The 23,576-nt window shown below is 37.1% G+C and overlaps 1 protein-coding gene across 3 annotated transcripts in view; it reads left to right on the forward strand.

Annotated features, from left to right (window-relative positions):
- Positions 1 to 23,576, forward strand: part of LOC131435646 (troponin C, isoallergen Bla g 6.0101-like) — a 65,787-nt gene that overhangs the window by 8,892 nt on the left and 33,319 nt on the right. For all 3 annotated transcript variants that reach the window (XM_058603757.1, XM_058603758.1, XM_058603759.1), the window contains exons 2-3: positions 6,108 to 6,135; positions 7,180 to 7,446. In XM_058603757.1, coding sequence (XP_058459740.1) covers positions 6,108 to 6,135; positions 7,180 to 7,446 — 295 coding nt within the window. The remainder of the gene's footprint in view (positions 1 to 6,107; positions 6,136 to 7,179; positions 7,447 to 23,576) is intronic.

Genomic DNA, 23,576 nt, shown 5'->3' on the forward strand with positions numbered 1-23,576 from the left:
CGTACTCGACGAACTGAGTCGAAATATATATGACACTCGGTCCTCCGGGCCTTGGTTCAAAAGTCGGTTTTCACAGTGATTGCATACCCTGTCTATATGAGAAAGGCAAAAAGTACGGGTGTGTAATGTCAGAGACATAACTGAAGGTCGTGAATACGAATAAAATTGACACGATAGTTGATCGATTGTGTGAATTGTGAAACTTTCCGCCTTTTCACTTTTAGAATTTTGAATGATGCACCTAGACTAAAGTACAGATTAGTTACATTAAACATTCTGAGACACAATTAAATAATATGAAATAACCAGTATAGTTCTTTATAATAAAATAATGGTGGCTCTGAAAAGAATCTTTTATAAAAGCGTTCGTGATGGAGAGTGATGAGTTGAGTTCGAATTTCGATGGATACCGTGTACAGGATTCATTTCTGCCTATTAGAAGGACCAAATTGTGGAATTCTCTACGATATTTATCACAGTTCGGAACATTTTTCTCGAACAATTTTCGCACAGCGAAATGTGCACGAAGCAAATAAAATTATTTTGGATTTTTTACTAAACTTATGATTTTTACGGTTCGCAAAGAAGTAATCTTAATAGTTCTTTAGACAACATTTAGAGCCATTAGAACGGCTGATTTTATATAATCTTGTCCACTTTTCATTTTCTTTCTCTCCAATGCAAACGAACGATCAGCAGCTCTGCTGTATGACGCAATCGCTCTTGCTTGAATTGAAACTAGCTTTGCGAACAAACCGCAACACATCCGCTCGCAGTGCCAAATTATGGCAAACTGAATCAATTTTTCTTAAGAGGTTTCTTTTTACGTGATTTCGTTTGTTGCTTTTTCATGAATGGGCGGTTCCAACGGCCACACATATAGGCACTAATAGGCACTTTGACGTCGTTTATTTCATTTCGGATTTGCATATTTCATTGAAAGAAACTATCAAGATACTTTACAGGATTCATTTCTGCCTTTTAGAAGGACCAAATAGTGGAATTCTCTACGATATTTAGCACAGTTCGGAACATTTCTTTCGAACGATTTTTGCACAGCGAAATGTGCACGAAGCAAATCAAGTTATGTTGAATTTTCACTAAACTGATGATTTCTACCTTCGATTCACAAAGCAGTAATCTCAATAGTTCTTTAGATAACATTTAGAGCCATTAGAACGACTGATTTTGTATTCATTGTTTTAAATTTTCCAAAAGTAGCATCAATGAGGGCAGCACGAACATGATATTAAATGGACCGAATGTCATGAAATTTTTATAAATGAGATCTAAATAATATCTTTTTCAACCATGGGTTTTTAGTTAGTGAAGCCACCTGTCTATCAGACCGGGGACTCGTTTTTTTTTTGGTCTCGATTATAGAGATTTTAGTCATAATGTCATTCGCCTCTTCGAGCCAGAAAAACTTTCTGACTCTATGTACGGGAATGGGAACCGAACCCAGGTAGGCTGCGTGAAAGGCATCGACTAACCCATCACGCTATACCCGTCCCGGGGACTTATTGATCGACGTATTAGATTCAATTGAAAGTTCTTACAGTCGCTTCGGTTGTTATTCAGTTCTGTATCCCCTGTGTGAGAGTTAAAACAGGTATATGTTTGGCATAATTTGCCTGAAATAGAGCGTACAATTTGTAGACGTTTTGTAAGATATGATTCAAGCCATAAATTTCTTGTTCAGTTCCATATTTTTAAAATTTTAAATAGAGACAATGGTATGTCAATTGCGTCGAAAGTTTTGCCGAAGTCAGTTTCCATTGTCCATAACATTCAAAGTGAAATCTGAAAGTGCCAACTATAGTGATCAAACACTCCTAAAACGAATCTCACTTCATTTTCTCAGATCCATATAAACCGATTTTCGAAAACTTAGGCTTAAATAAAACGTCTCACGCAGTGCTTGGAAAACGAATGAATCGAATTAGAGTGAATATCCTTCATACGCTTCTTGGTTCATGAATGTACTAGCAACTGAACCATTCATCATCCACTTCTGGTCTGATGGATTTGGTTCACATTTGTTTGTGTTTGTGAATTAACGCACTACTCTTCCACATTACAAGTCGAAGCTACGAGCGAATATCGTTCGTTCTGCATCGTAAGCAGCCACGGCTTGGAGAACGAATGAACCTCAATATGAAAAGCTCTTTTTTGTTTCCCTTTCACACTCGGTGTATATTGTATATTGTCTCATATGTAAGTGTTTTCTTTAAATTTTGATCTAAAATAATTGCCAATGAGAGTATGTATACGTATATTATAAATAATATTAATCCCACTGCCGCTAATTTTAGTTCTAAGTACTGCTAAATGCTCATACGGCAGATAAATTATTTTTAATTCTGATTCATGAATGTCCACCAGGTGCTTGCTTTAAACAGCACACGCATTGAATCAAACCGTATTGCGCAACATTATCGATCAATCTTATCATCTTCCGAAATGAGAGAAATATGCTTCAGTGCAGTGCCCATTCATTACGAAACTTTCCTTATACCGTACACTTGAAGGAACACAAGCTCTAATTGACTCAAAAACATGAATTATAGGCCTACTGGTAGTGAAAGATGACGTCTATTATACAGCAGCGTGAAACCTTCTAAATTTAATTTTTTTTATGCTTAAATACTTTAATGATATAAATTATTTTTACATTCAAATTCAACAGTATTCTTTGATGATGAATGGTTCACCAGCGATAGTGTGCCTGAATCACTTATACTACCGATGAATTATTTGAACGAATTGCCTTAATTTGAGAGAAAAGAGAATACTGTATACTCTTTGTCAGAAAGGTTCAATAGTATTAAACGTAATACGGCACGCTCGTCGGCAAGTATGTATGGAATGGTTCGTTCTCCAATCTGTTCGCTCGTGTATATTTCCTGCATCGAAGCCGGTAATTCAGTCTGTTGGTATGAGTGCTGTAGCTGAACCGTTTTGTTGCAAGTCCCTCGCATTGATGAATGAATGGTGAAAGCTCTGGTCTTACGGTCCAATAAACCGCTATTGAATTTCAACAAGTTCCGATTTCCGGTTCCAGGATTACAGGGTGAAGTGCGTTTTGAATTTAAAAATGTTGTTTTGAGCGACGGTGCGAAAAACGGAAAAAACTTAAATTTTTCTCAACACTGATTAGAAATTGAAGAAGTTATGCCTAAACAAACTAGGGTATCCCTATTTCATCTCAGCTCCAATGTCCATCTCATTCCTTCACCTCAAAACTTTGAACATTAATCATATCTTTAAACGTACCTGAACAAAACTGTGGAACGTTTTGAAACATTTATTCTAGGTTTTGCCACACTTTCCAATTGAAAAAAATAGTTACCTTCAACGATCGCTTTTTTCATTTAAAATAAACTCACTCTTTGATTTAGGAACCACTTTCGTCTGAAGTTTTACAATTCATCATGTTTCTGTATATTTACTAATCGATTCGTCTGAAAACATGATCACTATTTCGCACAATTACACAACTATTCAATGTTGGATGACTTTATAATTAGTAATGTTCACTTTCCACTCGTTTATTCAACGATTAAAAACTTCCGAAATTACCTGATAAGCAATAAAAGCAATGAAAAATATAAGATGAAAATTTGCACTTAATTCACTTGATTGCGCTTTGTTTTCATCTCATTTCGTATCGCAAGGTTGCCAAGTTTTCTCATAATGTTAAATAAAAAAAATATTTCTTTCTTTTTTAAACTATCATCAACAAGTATTTTTTGGTATCCGTGACATCAGTTTAATTATATCATTGATATTTATATATAAATAAATCTGTTTCGGATTCTAATATTACCAAATAGAGCGTGTTAAATACTAATCAAATAACCATTGTGGCAAATCTAGTAGCGCTGGTTTCTTTCCGCTATACGTCACCATAACGCTGTTAAATGTGTGTGTTTTATCGGCTGTGCACAGAGATGCCAGATATTTCCATAGAGAATATGCATCTGCTCTATCTTTTCTCACTAATGAAATGAATAAAATTCAAATCAAATTCAAATTGGTTTTAAATTTTAATATAAATGTTTATCAGTGTTCATCATCAAACATTTGCACAAAAGATTTCCATTTTAACTTTTAAAGAAGTACTGCAATCAAATACTAATAGATACTCAGAGAGAAATGTCTAACGTTCAACTTCTCACTTTTTATGAACCTTTACAAATCTGTATTAAATTTAGAAAATCTGTAATCTAATTTAACGAACGCGAACGCAAAAATCGATACAATACAGATAAATCTGTATGAATGGCATCTCTGATTCTGCATTTTGTTTTAAGAAGGGCTAAGGCCTAAATAGTAACAATTCTTTTTTTGTTTTTTTTTAAAGTTCTCCAAATTAACTGCAGAGTAAAATTTTAAATTTAAAACGAAAGGTAATAAAAACGATCCAAAAAATTTTAAACGTCGAAATGATTCCTAACTGTTTTTTTTTTAAATATCGTGTGTTGTGTCATAGTTGGCATTAGGCCCTTTTTAACGAAAATTCTGACATTTTGAACCTGAGCGTGTAATAGTGCAATATTTTGGTTTCGATTGCTGTCGCCATTGCTAGTTTATGGAATGAATAAAGGACCAACGATAGGATGAATATAAAACCCTTGAGATGAAATTAGGAGCACAATAGTGAACATATCAGAAGTGTTTTTAGCTGATTTTTTAATTATTATTTTAATTTCCAAGGAATGTGTATTAATTCCCAATGTAGGGCAAGGCAAATTAAGCAGAAATATGAAAAAATCGTAGTGATTTTGATGGCTAAATCAGGTATTTAAGGTAACGTCCTTACAAATGAGAAGAAATAGGGAGCCCTTACCCTAGTTAGAACCCCGTAGTAATATTTATAAAAATATGACTAATCATATCTCGAAAAATAAGGCAATAGTTTGCTCTAAGTCCTTGTTATATGTAGTTTGTAGTGTTCGTTCGATGATAATTTTATTGAATTGATGATTTCAATTATGCAATTCTTAAGCAAACTCCTTCGTTTTTGCCTTTCTCATATAGAAAGGTTAAGCAATCACTTACACATTTGTGACTACTTAGTAATTGATACTACATCCAAAGAGTATAACTCTTAACCCGAAAAAGACATTAAACGTGCCACTTGAGCCAATTAGTTCTGAAACCTCTTTTCAGAAGTGGAGAAAAAATAAGATGCCTAAATTCACCAAGAAGAAATTCTTTCTATACTTACGGTGTAAAAAAATTCAACTAAATGTGAAAAATGTAGTAGAATCACATTCAGTGAGAAACGAAACTCACCCGAGTGTCACTCAAGGAGTCAAGTAGTTTAAAAGTGCGAAAGAATTGGGAAATAATATTAGATTCTAAAATTACTTTCGTTGGCCATTATAACACAATCACAAACAAAGCCACTCGTAAATTGAGAAGTTGATTTCCTCTACTGTTCTATAAAGCCTGCTTGTTTATGTGATCCTTTAAGGATATTTCACAAAATGCCATATCCTATCTGACGTCGCGGTCTTTAACGAGTGACGCCCGACTACTGGCCGCCGCAGAAATAGAACTGTTAGGCGGAAATTACGCTTCAATTTGAACTGCTTTAAGCACTGATGAGTCGAAGGCGAAATGAAATACTAAAAACCCCTATATGTTCGAAAAATGAGATATGTCATGTATTTTTCATTACATACAGCGAGTATTCGTTACTTCACTTTCACGTGAATTGAATTGAATTTGAATTGAATTGAATCGTGTGTGTCTGTGTGTGATATGTGATCTTCGCAAGTGAAACAAGAATAATCAGTACAATTTGTGTTCTTATGCATAATTTCAAGTCAATTAGGAATTTACTAATAAAAAAATAAAATATATTGCAATGTTTGAAAAGTTTCAAAAATCTAGTGATATCAATAAATTCTTGTACATTATTGGACTCAACACTGTGTCACCTGTGGCATCGAACGCAACTTGTTTTACGGATCAAACATCTGTCATATTCTATTGTTAACGACCCCCTAAATCACATTTTAATTGCCCATTTCAGAGGTGATGAACAATTTTCTCTAACCATTGTTTTTCTCTCTCTCTCTCTCCCTCCAATATAGCAAGAACTTAGCAAAGACCAGTTGAAAGGTATATTTACGAGCGTCAAACCTACGTCCAACAAGTACCTGATTTCGACAGTTTGCCCTCCAAGTTCCTCGCCTACGTCCCAGCCAGCAAGCCAGCCAGCCAGATAGAACCCTCGGGGAAGAATAACAATACCAGCAGTAAGGGAGGGAGAAGCAACATGTGTGTGACAAAAAATATTAATTGGAAAGGCGAAAAATATGTGACTCGTGGTTTCGCACTTGGCACAGGTCGACCGGAGCAGCAGAAATTCTTCGGAAAATCGAGAGCGAAAAAAAAAACGCTAGTGTAAATGTGGGATAAAAATAAAATGTGCTGCAGAGAAATAAGACTGAATAAAATTCCCGACAAGAAGTGAGCCGCTTATGATAAAGTGCCGTGAGTTCTGGTGCCGGTGAGAAAGTCTACCGGTGTGAGGTACGCGGTGTGTTGTGATCTGATGTAAAACAAGAAGGAGAAAGAAAGAAATAAAAAATCACCGCGATCATGGGGGAGGTGATATGTGGTGTGAAAAACAAGCAGAATTTTCAATGCTGGACGCAGCTGTGATTTTCAGAATTGACTGGTAGTCGAACGTGTGCTTGCTGCTTCTTGACCTTAGAGGGTTCATTTTCGAAGGGTACTGGTTGGTTGGTTGGTTGGTTGGCTGGCTGGCTGGAAGAGGATATCACCAAAATAGAGTGATTCATCCCGGCTATTTATCAAACTCTGACTAGCGTGACGGTTCTGGGCATGTTGCAGGAGTTGAGTGTTGTTTAGTTTTCCTTACAAATGTTACTAGAAACCGAAATACTTTTCCGACTTGTCTTAGTTCGGTTGCGAAAACATATTCTTTTTCCTATTGCCGTCCCAAACATGTTATCCTTGAAAAATCATACCCGATTTCTGGAAAAATTCTTCCGGATTATTTTGCAACACTCAGATCTACCTGTACCTGCCTATCCTCGCACAGCTCTGTAAGTTCTTAGAGTGATCAATCCCATTTTATTTCATTCTTCCGTCTCGGCGTGCCTCGAAACTTCAACGACCATCCTGGACTGCATGCAGTACTGAAAGATGCTTTCGATGCATTTGATTCGGACAAAGTGGGCAGCATTTCCACGGACGTGGTCGGTACCATTTTGGAACTGCTGGGACACAAGCTGAACGAAGAGGAACTAGAAGATGTGATTGATGAGTACGACGAGGATGAGTCAGGCCAGCTGGAGTTCAACGAGTTCGTACAGCTGGCGTCGAACTACGTGGAACCAGAAGAGGACTACGATGCACTGCGGAAGGAGCTTCGAGAGGTCTTCATGATGTATGATAAAGAAGGTGGGTGAGATGTAATGTTTAGTTGGTTATTAGAAACAAATTTTTTGTTACTGAATATCGCTGTGACTTGTTTATTTGATGGAGACGGGATCTTATTGTTATCCAGTGAAATACGGGGAGTCAGTTGTTTACTTTCGTCTATTGATTTGGCAGTTACAGGAAACATGCACACTTAAATTGGATTACCAATCCAAAAATAACATAATCTAGTAAAAATAACATTTAATCACAACCTTATGGTACTGCTGTTAACAGATATTTATTTGTGCTGATATATCTGTAGGATAAGTATGTTCGGTTATTCGACTGTTCTAAACTCGTCAAAAGATGAAAAAACTACCAAAATGATGTTTAGTGTGTAGGCTCCGTTTCAGAAGAACTGGTGGTGTTAGAGGTCTGTGTAGAGGATGAACCGTTATCCTAGGGTAGATGTCTTTTCCTGCAGTTTATCACAGTCCTTACCGTAGTGAACAACTTTTTGACAATATTGGTATGTAGCTATCTAATTGTAATAGGTGACAAACGATTTCCACACACTTAAAAATCCCTGTGATTTTACATCTTATAAGATGCACATAAATGGAGCGTCGCTGTTCACGCAAATTTACGTGGAAGAACATTCAATATTGTGTCTAAAACTCCATGACATGAAATTCATTGAAATAAAAAAAAACACTGATAGTAACCGCCGCGACTTAAACCGAAAATCATTGGATCGCAAGTACGTCTGTTAATCGACTGAACCACAGAAGCATGCATCTGCTTGGCTGGTGAAAGGTGCATTTAAATTCATACAGTCACACCTGCTAGCAGAACGCAAGTTACAGTCGAAACCAGTAAAATTCAAGCTAATCTAACATTAAGTCATTACAAAAAAAAATTTCCGTCATTTAACAAATTAGGTCTTTATGAATTACATCGTATGAGGGATTAAGTCACCTGTAAAATTCAAATTTTTTTGGAGTGAACGGAATGTTTGTGTCCTAACTTAACCTAAAGTCACACGTAATGGTATAACCGTCTTTGAGCGCACGGGGACACAGTTTATTGAATAGATTTATTGAATAAATAAACGATATAAATTAAATTAATTTATTGATAGCGACTGAAGGAAGATCACACACACGCATTTCTACAACATTATCTTACATATAAACTGTAGTTATTGGCTTTAGCGAATTGGAGTGCTTTTAACTTTGTATAAAACTAAAATTATACTATTTTTACGTTTCGTCTCTGACTCATCAGTGCAGAGCAGTCCACATGGAACTGCTTAAAACTAAACTCGGCAGCTAAATTTGAATCTCTAAGCAGACGTAAAGTTTCTGCCATTTGCAGAACAATTTAATTTTGAAACGGAGAGCGATGTCTTTCCTTCAATTTAGGATCTATATGCATTTGCTCCTTAAGCAAACTTTTAAGTTCTTTCTGCATTTATTTATTTATTTATTCATTTATTCATTGGGAGCAGGGAAAAGCCCGGTGGATATGAAATTTGGCAATCTCTCTCTCCAGCAGGCATAAAACCTCCTCATCTTTTGTATCAACAGATTGGAATGATCCAACAGATACATTTTGACCCAACACTACAATTAAAACTAACGGTTAAAACTAAATTTATAACACTATAACTAGTTGGTGACACCAAGCGTAACAGGTCAGTAATAGTGCTCTTACTTAGAAGGTGAGAGAGAGAGGAGAAAAGTGGTTAGGTAAATTGAATACAAGGGTTGGTGGAGGGGGTGCTAAACTAACGTAAACGAACGACGGGGTTTGAATCAGCATGTAGATCTAATTAGTTATCAAAAAGATGGTAGAAGACAGAAAATACGACGAGGTTAGAATCGGCATGTAGATCTAATTAGTGATAAAAACTATAAGGAGCAGCCCCATGGGGTTGTTCGAGCCGTTGATGTGGAACAAGGCAACCAAAATGTCTGATGATCTACAATCAAACAGTTCAATCAATAGTCACACTTTTGAATCCGCAATTGCACGAGACTCTGATTAGATTGATCTTGATTAGGAACCAACACCGAACATTGTTTGTCTTGATTTGTATTTGTTTTATAGCCTACGAAACTACACCAATAACCCAAATGTATGCAATTATTTCAATATTTAAGCTTCTCTTCTCCAAGCTTGTGTTCAAGTTTTGTATGCAAGAAGTTATTTTTATAGCATCAAGTTTCTACCATTCTGCGATTACGGTTGAAGCGGTAAACTTTTTCTCATTATCAATCGAGTTCATCTTATATAAATTAGAAAAATAATCTTAAGCACTCAAAATTTATCCTGGGAAAGTTGCACATTTCACAGGCGAAACGACATAACATGGAATTTCATCGGAGCTTGCATGACACAAGATCAGAGCATACCAATTAAAGCTTCAAATTGTTTTATGGTACTTTTTGTCGTGCTGTCTAGCAACAACCAACCTCTAGCATGCTACGCGTAGGACTGAAACGTTAGCTATAATTTGGCTTCTATTTATAGATTCGCGCGCTTCCAACAGCTTCGCGTTTGCATCAATTGACCAATCAGAGCGATGCTTTCCTTTTGATATTTCGCTTACTCCTTCAAAACCGTCGTCTATGGCAGGGAAATCCGATATGCCGGAGATTTGTTGCAGACAAAATAGGACAATGCTCGCAAATAATCTAAATTTCAATCATTTATGATTGAAAATACGTGGCTTGATACATTCAAATCGAATCTTAGAAATATTTCCAATCAAATGATGAAATAATATTAATAATTGATGCAAAATATACTGAGCTGTAACTGTTTCAAACCTGACCACATTCCTACGTGTATTTTTTCTTGCGTTTCTGATTTGCACCCCTATATAGAAAATGAAGATGTGTTCCACATCAAAAATGGATGGTGGAAGACAGAAAAAAAGAGGAAATAACGACCAGGTTAATTTAGGCGAGCGAATCTAGTTAGTTTCAAATGAAGATGCTGGAAACACGGAATAGGGGTTGAATGAAAATAAAATACTAACGGTTCCAGACAAATCCTAATCTGATAGGGTACTATGAAACAATCGTTTAATCATGTTTCGAGATAAATGAAAGTCGAAGACATTGGAACAGTTGTTGAAGGTTCGGCACATACTGGAGAACGGCTCATTATTACCATAATTTGTACTTGCAACAGGTAATCTCAAAAAGGGACGGGAACGTAGATTGCGTCGATGAATGTCGAGATTAATCAACTGCAGGAGTTCGGGACAATCGATACGTGATTGAAGCAAATCAGCAACGAAAGTTGTCTTAAAGACATTCCGATGAACGAATAACCGATCAAGATCAATAAGCTTACAGCGATTTATGCAACTAGGAAGATTAGTAGGATCTCTCCATGGTAGGTTACGCACGGCAAATCTAACAAATTTATGTTGAATAGCTTCGATCCGATCTATGTCGATTTGATAATGGGGTCACCAGACAACAGCTGAATATTCATGCGTCGAGCGGACTAGAGCACAATATAATGCTTTAAGACAATGTACATTGACAAAGCTCTTGGTAATGCGAAAGACGAAACCTAAAAGCTTGGAGGCCTTGAAGATCACATAATCGATATGACTTTTGAAATTCAACTTAGTATCAAGAACGATATCTAAATCTTTAACGGTATAATCTGCGAAATGTTATAGTCGTAGCTAAATAGCGAGTGTTTGCGAGTAAACGACGGAACGGAACTTTTCGAGGCATTTAAGACGGTTCTATTGTCGTTACACCAGTTCACGAATGATTCAAGCTGTGACTGTAAAAATATAGTGTCGTCGGGCGATCTTACTAGATGATTTAGCTTAAAATCATCTGCGAAAGATAGTTTGTGGCGTTTCAATAGAAAGTTGAGATCATTGAGATAGAGCAAGAATAAAAATGGTCCCAAGTGACTGCCTTGAGGGACTCCAGAACCTACAGCAAACGATGTTGTAGTGCATTCACCGGTTTTCCCTAACATTTCTCGACCAATAAGATATGATTGAAGCCAGTTGAGTAAAGATCCACTGAATCCAAGTTTTTCGAGTTTAGCAAATGCAATTTGGTGGTTTATCCTATCGAAGGTTGCGGAGAAATTCGTATAAATAGCGTCAACTGAAAGGCGCGCTTGTAGAGATCGAATTATAAAAGATGTATAAGACAATAAGTTCGTTGTAGTTGATCGTTTTGGCATAAAACCGTGTTGTGTTTCCGAGATGTAGTTATTGCAGTTATGCTTGATGAAGTCTAGAACTATATGTTCAAGTAACTTAGACACAGCGCAAAGTGCGGCTATCCCACGATAATTAGATACATCAGCTTTATTTCCCTTCTTGAAAACAGGAAAAATATATCATGTTTTCCAAATATCCGGAAAAGTTCCTGAGTTGAGTGAGATATTAAACAGCATCGACAGTGAAATCAGAAGGCTGTTCGAGCACTTTTTCAATATCAAAGAAGTAATACTACCATCACAGTTCGTGCTCGCATCTCACACGACGCAGTCGAAAATCATTTACGATCGAAACAACAGAAACAAAGACAATACAGTACACTTAACAATAGACTCTACGGAATGGTCAAATACGATTTAACAAAGCCGGAATCTTGCTTTACAAGACCAAATTCAATTTGTAATTGCAATTGTAGTTTCAAGCGTTGCAAAGTTAGACCAGCAACAAATGAAATTGAAATCTTACTTAGAGAACAAATGCTTCTAGACGCTAATAAAGTATCTGAGACTCAATTCAACAAGGCGTCTAACTGTGTGTACATTATGTTTAAACGTGGAAGCGATGCAATTGCATTCGCTTCGGTTAACAACGAGGTGCACAGTGTTGAGTGTGATAACATTGAATACAAAATCCCTGTGCACATGGTGGACAATGCCATAGAAGTACGCGTGCATGACCTCCCCCCCCGCAGGTCACCGATCAGTACGTTCGGGAGAATATGTCGCGGTACGGTGAAATGCTTTCCATAGAAAGGGAAGTATGGCGGAATTTTTTCCCCGGTATCCGGAATGGCGTGCGAGTGGTACGTATGCATCTACGTGAGCCAATTCCATCTTACATCATTTGTGGTCAAGGTGGGACACATCCGTGTAAAACGCTGATTACCTACGAAAATCAGCTGGTTACATGCCAGTTTTGTGAACAACCTGCACACTACGGTAAACCTTGCACCGAAACTGCGGAAAGGACATCTTCAACCAAAGACAAGGTCAACCGTTCAACAATGGAAACTAGTGAGCGCAGTACTCCTGTTTCACCATCAAACCAACCAGCAGCTGCAACCAATGTACAACAAGGCGCATCTACGGCAACTAGCAACGAGCTCAAGACTGCGAACATCAAGGAAAACGAAAAGAACACGGAAATCAACAACAAAACCACCGATGCGGCAATGGATGACGAGACGAGTCACGAACAAAGTGCCCCTCAACCCTCGCAGGAGGGAAATGGAAGCTCCTCTCCTCCTAGAAAAAGAGTGACAACGAGATCCACTTCAAAAAATACACTATATAAAAAATCGGCTAATTCGACCACGTAAAGCTTGTACGCAAATAGGTCTGAATAAAAATACCTTTTAAATAAATAAAAAAAAAAGTAATACCATCAGGCCCAACGTTAGAAGATAGTTTCATTTTAGTACACGCTTTCTCAATCATAGCTGTCGTTATGGTCGGATGGGGGCCGATCGGGGAACGGCGAGGAACATTAATTATAGCTTTGGAAATCTGATCATTCGATAAGGTTTCATCAGAGAATACATTGCTGAAATGTGATTTAAATAGGTTACAAATGTCTTTTCGTTCACGTAGTTCTAGAAGCTTTTAGGGTTGATTTTTAAATTATTTTGTACACGAAGGAGATGGGAATGAAATAACATTTTGTTCAGTCGCTTATAAATATTGTTAAGGAATATATAATAAGAACTCAATTGGAGCGAAGTATGCTTCGATAGTTTTTCTTAGAGCAGAACATTTAGCACGCTTATAATGTTTTAGGGTCAGATTGCACCATGGGGGATGGACAGATTCACGTCGAATGTGTTTGGGTACAAATTGATCGATAGCATACGAAACTATATGGGACCATAACATAGCAATGGAATCGCAATCGCCATTAATAAACAGGCTTCTCCAGTTTAGCGACAGCAAAAACTGATTCATTGCCTTGAAATGTCCTCTCTTGAAATTGTAATATGTGCCATCAGAAATGTTATGAAAAACGGTATGCGTGTATGCAGGTATAGTGATTTGGAGAGGAGGGTGACGACGACCCATTTTAACCAGTGGCGAAGGAGCGATGGCTATGGAACAAGTACTCGACAATTCATAATTGGCGAAACAAAGATCCAGAAGGCGATTATTGCTGTTATAGTTATCATTTAGCTGAACTAAACCTGCAGTGTTGTAATCGTCCAGGAGTCGTAATGTAGTATGCGTTTTAGAAGAACATGAAGCATCCGGATAAAGATATTTACAAGAACCGCGAGTCCATTTAATACCAGGTTGGTTGAAATCACCTGAGATCATAATTTTGTCATTTAAGCTCAATTTATCGCTTATTAATGAAAGAGAACTTAAGTGTTGTTTCACGCGATCAGGCGGAAAGTAAAGCACACAAATGTACAATGTAAAGTGTGTGAACGAAAGAGCGACCCAAACTAGCTCAACATTTTCACAGTTTGAGAGAGACACCAAGCGAGAATTGAATTTGGAGCGACAGGCAATGAGAATACCACCGCCGCTCTTTTTCAAACTGTTTTCGTCGTAGCGATCAAGTCGGTATACGGAGTAGGAATTGCTAAAAATCTGCCTGGTTAAAGTGTTGTCATTTAACCAGGTTTCGGTAAAAGCATAGATATCATACGCAGCATCAAAGCAGGCCAGATAATAGTCCACGAGAGAACGGTTCATTCCCCCAATCTTCTGATAATAGGTGCTCAGACCAGTGCACAGTGGGGAAAAATAGACCAAAAGCGCGACGATTTTTTTGGAGGCATGATACAGCTGACCACAAAGCACTTTTTTGTGTAAAATGGTCAGTAAAATCGATTCCATGTACTTAGAAGGACCGCACGAAACGCTATCATGTTCATTTTACCCCAAATTCCCTTTTTATACTGCGTTGTATTTAAGCTTAACTATATAACATGAAACCGAAGAACTTGCAGAAGAGCGAATAGAGTGTTTCCGATGCAAAAAAGTGTAACAAATCGATTGCATATAGTTTTATTGACAGCAGAAAACTCTCAGTACCGTTTTACCCCATTTCTTTACTAGTTATAATACTCAGTTGAAATATGATCTACAATCCAAAAGCAGATCCAATACGATCTATCAATATTGGTTCATACTACGTGCAAAACATCTGTGATCCAATTAAACACATTGTGAATGACAGTACTAGCCTGTTTACTCCGTTTTACCCCAATTTATATCATAAGTCGTATTTCTGGTTAAACTTTCTTTCGCATACCGAAAGCAGGATGATTGCGGTTGATGAAAATCGATTTATATTACGAACTATTTTCCAAATGTGGAGCAAAATCTTAAGACTCAGTTAAAAGATAAATTGGGGTAAAACGGTATAACAAGATTCATGCGGCCATTGAATTCATCCGTAATCTTATTTTTAGGGCTTTCCGCAATCAGCCTGCTTACGGTATGCAGAAGAACGTTTAACCAGAAAAACTACTTATGAAATGAATTGGGGTAAAACGGGTTAGATAGGCGGTAAACGGGTTAGATTCCCATTGTGTTTGATTGGATTACAGATGTTTTGTACGTGATATGAACCAATATTGGCAGTTCATATTGGATCTGTTTCGGGATTGTAAATCTGAATTCTACATAAAATTATATCTGTGGGAAAATTGGGGTAAAACGATGTAGCACGACGTATGCGATCATGGAGACTATCTGTTAATTATTATTCGAGGTTATATGCGAAACATAGAACTGTCTTGTTTAACCAATATTGGTCCAAACACCGATCACTAGAACTTTTTTTTTCTGTAAATCCATGGAAGAAGATGACTGGGGGTAAAACAGAATAGTTATTTGTGGTCAATCTTATTAAAAACAATCCATTTATATAACTTATGAACATATCAGAAATACCTTCCGATTGGTCGAATTGAATTTTTTCCTGAGTTTCACAGTTAGTTTTCGAAGTAAAGTCAGAAAAAAGAGGAATCGGAGCAAAACGGGCATGATAGTGAATTTTACGGATCTTCTAACTATCATAAATCGATTCTACGGAAAAATTTGCATAAGAAATACTAACTTTGAAAATATTTGCTTAGGTTCTTATAAAGTTATTGAGCAAAGTCGCGTTTTTGATCGTTTTTTCCCCACTGTGCAGTGTCTCTGTTAATGCATGAAACGGTGTCGGCGAAAGAGGGTACAACAAGGGTGTGCGCGGGTGAGGGGTTAGACGAGTGAGTTCTTGTATCCGTTCGCTTTCACATCTCATCCAAGTCAGTTGATAAAACAAAACCGCTTACGTTGGAGACGGAAGAAGCCAAGTACAGTATTGTGTAGTGAACACCTCGAAATGAGTGAACCAAACGAACCAAAGCAACCGCCACTACGAAAGAATTTAATTATTGTTGACTTCAGGCAGTGCAAAATTCGACCTTTGATACGAGAACTTGAAGGTTTGCTTAAAGAGCAAATGCATCTTGACATTAAACGTGTGCATTTACTTCAATGCAACAAGACAAATAATGTTATTTACATCCAGTTTTATACAGAGTTAGATGCAATTCGATTCGCAAAAGACAATAACAATGTGCACTATGTGGAACACGAAAACATTAAGTACAACATTCCAGTATATATGAAAGATTGCACTATAGAAGTGCGTGTGCATGATCTACCCTTAAGCATCTGTCATGAAAAGCATAAGCATTTCATCCTTATATTCGTAAATCTATGTCCCAGTATGGAGAGATTCTTTCCATCGAAAAAGAAAAGTTGAAGAACTTTTTCCCGGTATTCTAAATGTCGTACGTTTGTTACACATGCGCTTGAAGAAGGTTATACCTTCTTATGTGATTTTCGGCCAAGATACAAGAGTTCCGTGCAAATCACTTGTTGCCTATGACAATTAGATGAACACATTACAATATTGCCAAAAAGCTGTTCACTATGGTAAGCCATGTGAAAAACTGCACAAGAAGACATCTGCACCAGAGGAAAACAGCGCTCCTTCCACACCAAACCCAAAAAAAAACCAGTACATCGGAGACAGACATTAACAACAATGAAGCATGAATAGGAGACAACGCCACTTCACCATTCATTGCGAGCTCCGGAGTTCCACAAGGAAGCCATCTGGGACCGTTCATATTCTTATTATACCTCAACGACTTGAATTTTTTGCTGGAATGCATGAAGCTATCATTTGCCGATGATTTCAAATTGTTCCATCTCATCAAGGATTCTGAAGATCCCGCTTTCTTACAAACTCAGTTAGACGTATTCTATAACTGGTGCAATGTTAACAGGATGGTATTAAACGCCTCAAAATGTTCCGTCATCTCATTCTCTCGCAAACGAAACACGATCACGTATGACTACTCTATTTCGACAGAGATCTTGGAACGAGTTTCATCAATCAAGGATTTAGGAGTGTTATTAGGTTCTACGCTCAATTTCAAAGATCATATTGAGTATACTATACCTAAAGCTTCTAAGATGCTAGGACTTATGTTCCGCATTTCAAAAAACTTCAACAACGTATATTGCCTGAAATCGCTTTATTGCGCTTTAGTCCTCTCTACCCTTGAGTACGCTATCGTTGTTTGGGCACCATATTATCAAACCGATAAGCTGCGAATAGAAGCTGTTCAGCGGAAATTCGTCCGTTTTGCTTTGCGCCGTCTGCCATGGAGAGATGCCTTCCAACCTTCCAAGCTACGAAAATCGTTGTAGACTCATCAACCTTGATTTGTTATCAGTTCGCCGAGATACTTCCAAAGCCATTTTAATTGCGGATTTGATCCAATCCCGAATTGATTGTGTGGATCTTCTTCCACAGCTAAGCTTCAATATCCATCGTCGTAACTTGTGGTTAAACTCTTTCTTCGGAATCCCTCGTGCTAGAACAAACTATGGATTTAATGAACCATTTACTAGTATGTGTCGTTCATGCAACGTTTGTTCAAATGTATTCGATTTTCATTTGTCCCGCAGCACTGTGAAAAACTTATTTTCAATATTTTTCGCCAGACAGCTTTCCTTATGAATTGAGGGTTAAATCATGGATATTTACAGAAGATAGTATGATAGATTAGTTTACGATAACGTGCAATATGTATCATTTGGATAAATGTATGTTAATCTGTTGGTACAAAAAATAAATAAATAAATAAAAATAAATAAATGTGAGCTGATGTTGGATCAATTTTAAATTGCTTGTGGCTAATTGAACGCGGATTTCCGAAGTTACACGTGTTTTCTACGGATTTCTTGCTTTGTCTTAGAAATGCGTGAAAAGTCGCGATCTATCTCGATATTTTTTAGGTCTCTCGACAATTCAAAAAAATGAAAAAAATAATTGCCTTCGATTCTTGAAAGAATAACCGGAATCGCTTTGTTTGGCTGTCTACTGATAATGATTACCGATTGGGATTTTTTTTACATATTTTGTTTCGTACATTTAAGTTATGGTATAAAATTTCGAACACACTGCACCGTATAATTCCGAAACCAGAAGTCGGATCCGGATAAATTCAGGAATTCTGTATGGGACCACAGGACCTTAAATTTGAATCTAAGTCTGTGAAAATCGGTCAATCGCTGAGAAAATTGAGTTTTGGAAAATATGATAACTATTTCCAGATAATCATAAAACGTTTAATTTAAATCTAAGTTTGTAGAAATCAGTTACGCCATTTTTGAGAAAAATTAGTACACATATTTTCATTTTTTTGCATAACTCCGGAACCGAAAGATAAAAAAAATAAATAAATCTAAAAATTTTGTATCGGATCATAAAACCTTTCATTTGGATCTAAGGTTGTGAAATTCGATTCAGCAATCTCCGTAAAAAGTTAGTGCAAAAAAACGTTGCATACACACAGACATTTTGCTACTTGACGAACTTTGTCGAATAGTATATGACACCCGACCCTACGGGCCTCAGTTCAAAAGTCGGTTGTAGACAACAAGAGATATTTACGATCAACTATTTAACATAGTCTCAGAGGGTAAATCTTGAAAAAGCGCTCTATGGTAACCCACGACGAAATCGGTTGACCGGTGTCCTAGAAATTCGAGTGCACTTTTTCATATTTTCGCACATTTTACCTTGTTACTTCCGAGCCGAAAGTTTGATCTGGATAATATTAAATAACAAACTATGGGACCAAGAGACTTTTCATTCAAATCTAAGAAAACCGGTTCAGTCGTTTCGAAGAAATTGGGGTGATTTCCGGTTTGGAGTAAACGATCACTTTTTTTTTCGATACTTTCGGAATCTGGAACGAAGATCCGATATACTCAAAATCAATGTATTTGGTCATCGACTAACCAAATCTGTCCAACTCAAGAATTATTCGGCTATTTGAATGTATTTGATTGAATTTTCCGTGTCATGCATAAAAAACGCCACTGAAAATAAAATTATTATACCTATCGTTCTGTAATTCCGGAGCCGGAAGTCGTATCCGGATGAAATTTGATAGGATTATATGGGATTGTAAGACCTTTCACTTGAATCGACGTTTGTGAAAATTGGATGAGTGGTTTCTGAGAAAATCGATTGCACTTTTTGAGTTCATTTTGCACATTTAACCCCGTAACTCCCGAACTGGAAGTTGGATCCAGATTAAATTCAATAGAAACCTTTGGAACTACAAGGTTTTTCAATTTAAATCTTAGTTGAAGAAATTCGGATGAGCGTTCTCTGAGAAAATCGAGTGCACATTTTATTCATTTTTTGCACATTTTACCCCGTCACTCCCAACCGGGAAGTCGGATCTGGGTAAATTCAATAGCACCCTATGGGACTAAGAGATCATTTGAATCTAAGTTTGTGGAAATCAGTCCAGGCATCTCCGAGAAAATTGAGTGCACATTTTTGTTACATACACGCATACATACTCACACACATACGGACACACACAGACATTTCCTTTGGCAATATTGTTTTCCGGTACGTACAGATTATGTAGAGAACAGTAAGATGGACCTAATAAATGAATAAATCCGTTCCGAAAATGCCGACATTGTATAGGGTTTCAAGGCATATCAATAAACCGGAAGTTGTCATCTTGGATTTCAGATCGACCTCAAACATTGTTTTTTGGTACCAACACATCAAATCCATTTCGAAAATATCCATATGATTACAATATTGACTGCACAAAAAGCAAAGGTTTTAAAACATTTTCGTACGAAATAAAGTCCAAGTAACGAAACATTTTGTTTACGAACTACGAATGCTATGAACTATGAATTCCCATCACGAATGCCCGCGCCGTCCTTTTTACTTCAATAAATACATTTTGTTCATTATATTTGAGTTTCTCTCAACTCCAGCTCTGTTGTAATGGTTTTGGGAGTTTTGCGAAGCTTCGTCAATATAACTACCGAACATTTTTTCAATTGGGCTAATTTCCGGTATATTTAATGGTTTCATATATGTTGACCAACTAATTACTCCGCTGGCTCAGTACTTCTTCTACACATTTGGAGTAAAAAAAACTAGTTGGGAATCCAAGATGTATTTTGTATTCATTCTATTGTGCATTATTAGTAATCCTAAAACGAATCACAGTTACTTATTTAAACTGCATGAATACACTACGAACTTTTGAGTTTACTCCAGTAATAAGGGTCAGAGTTCAGCTTTTTTTTCGAAATTATTGTATATTTGCAACTTGTAATTCATATTGAGAGGGTTCTCTCTTCACGAAGGCCCGATACCGCTGGATTGGTGGTAACACCGGGCAATTGGTTGGATTCGCCTCTTTAGCTACAAAATGGACCCTATTTACTTTATACCATTCCAAAACATTTTTGCTCCAGTGACAAGATGCCAAATCTACATATTACTATATAGATTATTAATGTGGAACACATTTTTGTTTTCTATATAGGGGTGCAAATTAGAAACTCAAGAAAAATAAACGTAGAAATGTGGTCAGGTTTTGAACAATTACAGCTCAGTCAACTTTGTATCAATTATTAATATCATGTCACCATTTGATTGGAAATATTTCTACGTATTGATTTGAATGTTCATAGCCATGTATTTTTTATTATATATCATTGAAAAGTTGATTAATAGGTAGCAGTGTCCAATTTTGTCTGCAAAAAATCTCCGGCATACCGGATTTCCCTGCCATAGACGACGCTTTTGAAGGAGTGATCGATATATCAAAGGGAAAGCATCGTTCTGATTGGTCAATCGATGCAAAAGCGAAGCTGTTGGAAGCACGCGAATCTATAAATAGAAGCGAAATTATAGCTAACGCTTCAGTGCTACGCGTAGCTTGCTAGAGGTAGGTTGTTGCAAAGCAAGACAAAAAGTGCCAGCTTTAATTGATATGCTCTGATCTTGTGTCATGCAAGTTCGGATGAAATTCCATGTCATGCCGTTTCGCCTGAGAAATTGAGAACTACCGCAGGGTAAATTTGAAGTGCATAAGATTAACTTTCAATTTATATAAGATGAACTCGATTGATAATGAGAAAAAGTTTATCGCTTCAATCGAAATCGCAGAATGGTAGTAATGGTAGAGAAACTCTATCAAAATAACTTCTTGCATTTCACCACATGAAGGCTGGATCTGCCAAAGTCAACCACTGCGACCCAAATATGACATTACTTAATGATACAACCCTAGTTTTAAGTTAGTCGTAAATTTTATATTAGTAAAAGCCCTTGGCATCTTAGAGCTTAAGCAGTGTGCCTTAAACATTATATTCTTGAATAAAAAAAAAAAACTTCTTGCATACAAAACTTGAACACAAGCTTGGCGAAGAGAAGCTTAAATATCGATATCCGTATCGCTAGAGAGTACAAACATATAATTGCATACATTTGGGTTATTGATGTAATTTCGTCGGCTACAAAACAAATACGAATCACGGCAAATAGAGTCTATATTCTGGGTTCGCGTTTTCGTTTTTGGTTCCTAATTAAGATCAATCTAAGCAGTCTCTCGTGCATTTGCGAATTTAAGTGTGACGATTGATTTAACTATTTGATTGTAGATCATTAGAAATTTTGGTTGCCTTGTTCCACATCAACGGCTCGAACAACCCCATGGGGCTGATCCTTGTAGTTTTATTAGTTCTATTCGTTAAGTTTGCCGGAAAGAATCAATCAAAATCGATATGGTAGACTTTATGCGGCAATTAAAACAAAATATCACAGCTGCATATTGCCTGCCAAACCAGTTTTTTTTGGGAAACTACCTCTTTTTCGAGCTGAAATGATCGTCTACGCTGTTCCGTTGCATGGTAGTAAAAATAATGGGAAGCTACTTAAAGCTTCCCAGCACACAAGTTTCATCGTTCATTGCCATGCAGGAAAACTTAGTCGAACAATCGTGAACTCGAATTTTAGCCGTCACATTCTGTTTATCATTACGGATCATCTCAGTTTTTCCCTTGAACGAAATTGCAGTCGCTTAAAGTTATGCACGAAAGTTGAAGACATTTCTATTTTTCTAACTCCTCTCTTTTACAATATTTGCTCCACCTTCACATTCTTCTGGTTGTCCCCAAGATCCGTCTTTGTTCCGCTCTCAGCCATCCTAGCTGTTGTCAAACGTGCGTCGAAAGATTTAAAAACGTTATAAACAGTGCTTGCAGGAAAACCAAGCTTTTTTGCATGTTTTCCTACTGACAGATTCGGTTTTTATTGCGCCCGTACACAATTGCTTTTCGCACCTGCTCTTCTTTCGGCTCCATATTCGATCTAAAAAGGCGGGTGGGTAATGTCAGAGACATAACTGGATGTCGTGAATACGAAAACAACTGACATGTTCCTTAACACTTCCGAATATCAATTAGTTGATCAATTGCAATGTTGCTCGAATATCAAAAATACAACGAATTTCTATGATCATCGCTCGCTTTCCTTCGCCTTTGTTCGATAATCGTTCTGGTATTCGGACTTGTCCGTATATTCGGGCGCGAACGAAGCCGACGCTGCTTCGTTACTCGCACGAATATCTATTCCTTGCAGTTGTTATTCGCATTGGACACACCCCCGAATGACTTAACGCGAATATCGAACGAATATTCATACAGCGATCTTCGCCAAACCTAATTCGCGATGATCGTTCGTGCTGTCTTTGAAACATGCAAATTAAGATGTTTCCCCCCGCACTATTACCATAGTCTTATGTGTATGTGATGAACCATATTCCAGCATTCTCCCATTACTGCTATCGAACGAGATATGATGAATTTATTAGATGAAAAATGCTTCGCGAAGAATGGAAACCAACGATCTTCGCCGTGACGCTATTCGAACCAATTCGAAGAATAAAATAAATGAACGAATGACAAACGAATGTATAAAACGAACATGCACGATGTATACCAGCAGCGAAGAAAGGATTAGTACATTCGGGTTCTCTACGATTATTGCTTATTCCTTTTGCACCCTTCTCTCTTTCGAGCAGTGAATAGTTCAACGTTGTTCGAGACTGGCATATTCGAAGGCAGTATAATCACAGCAAGGATGCGTGAATGAATTAGTTACACGAAGAATATTTTCAACATTGATCAATTGTATAAATTATGCAAGCATTCCTCTTTTCCACATTCTTCGCAAAAACAAAGAAGGCTTCACTTGATCTCGATTACTGTGAATTTCACACAGCGAAAAGTGCAAAAATCTAACCAAACTGTTCTAGATTTGCACTAAACTGAGGATATTTCCTTTCGATTTGCGAACAACAAATCCTAATAGTTCTCCAGAAAACTTTTAGAGCTATTAGAACGGCTGATTAGGGTTATAATATCGATCGATTAATCGAGTAATCGATTAATAACCCTGATAATCGAGTAATATTTAATCGAATAGCTTAAAAATTATATTCGATTATTGAGCTAATCAAATAATTAAAAAATCCCATAGTAATAATCGAATAAAT

This window comes from Malaya genurostris, chromosome 3 (assembly GCF_030247185.1).
Source record: "Malaya genurostris strain Urasoe2022 chromosome 3, Malgen_1.1, whole genome shotgun sequence".
Lineage (NCBI taxonomy): Eukaryota > Metazoa > Arthropoda > Insecta > Diptera > Culicidae > Malaya > Malaya genurostris.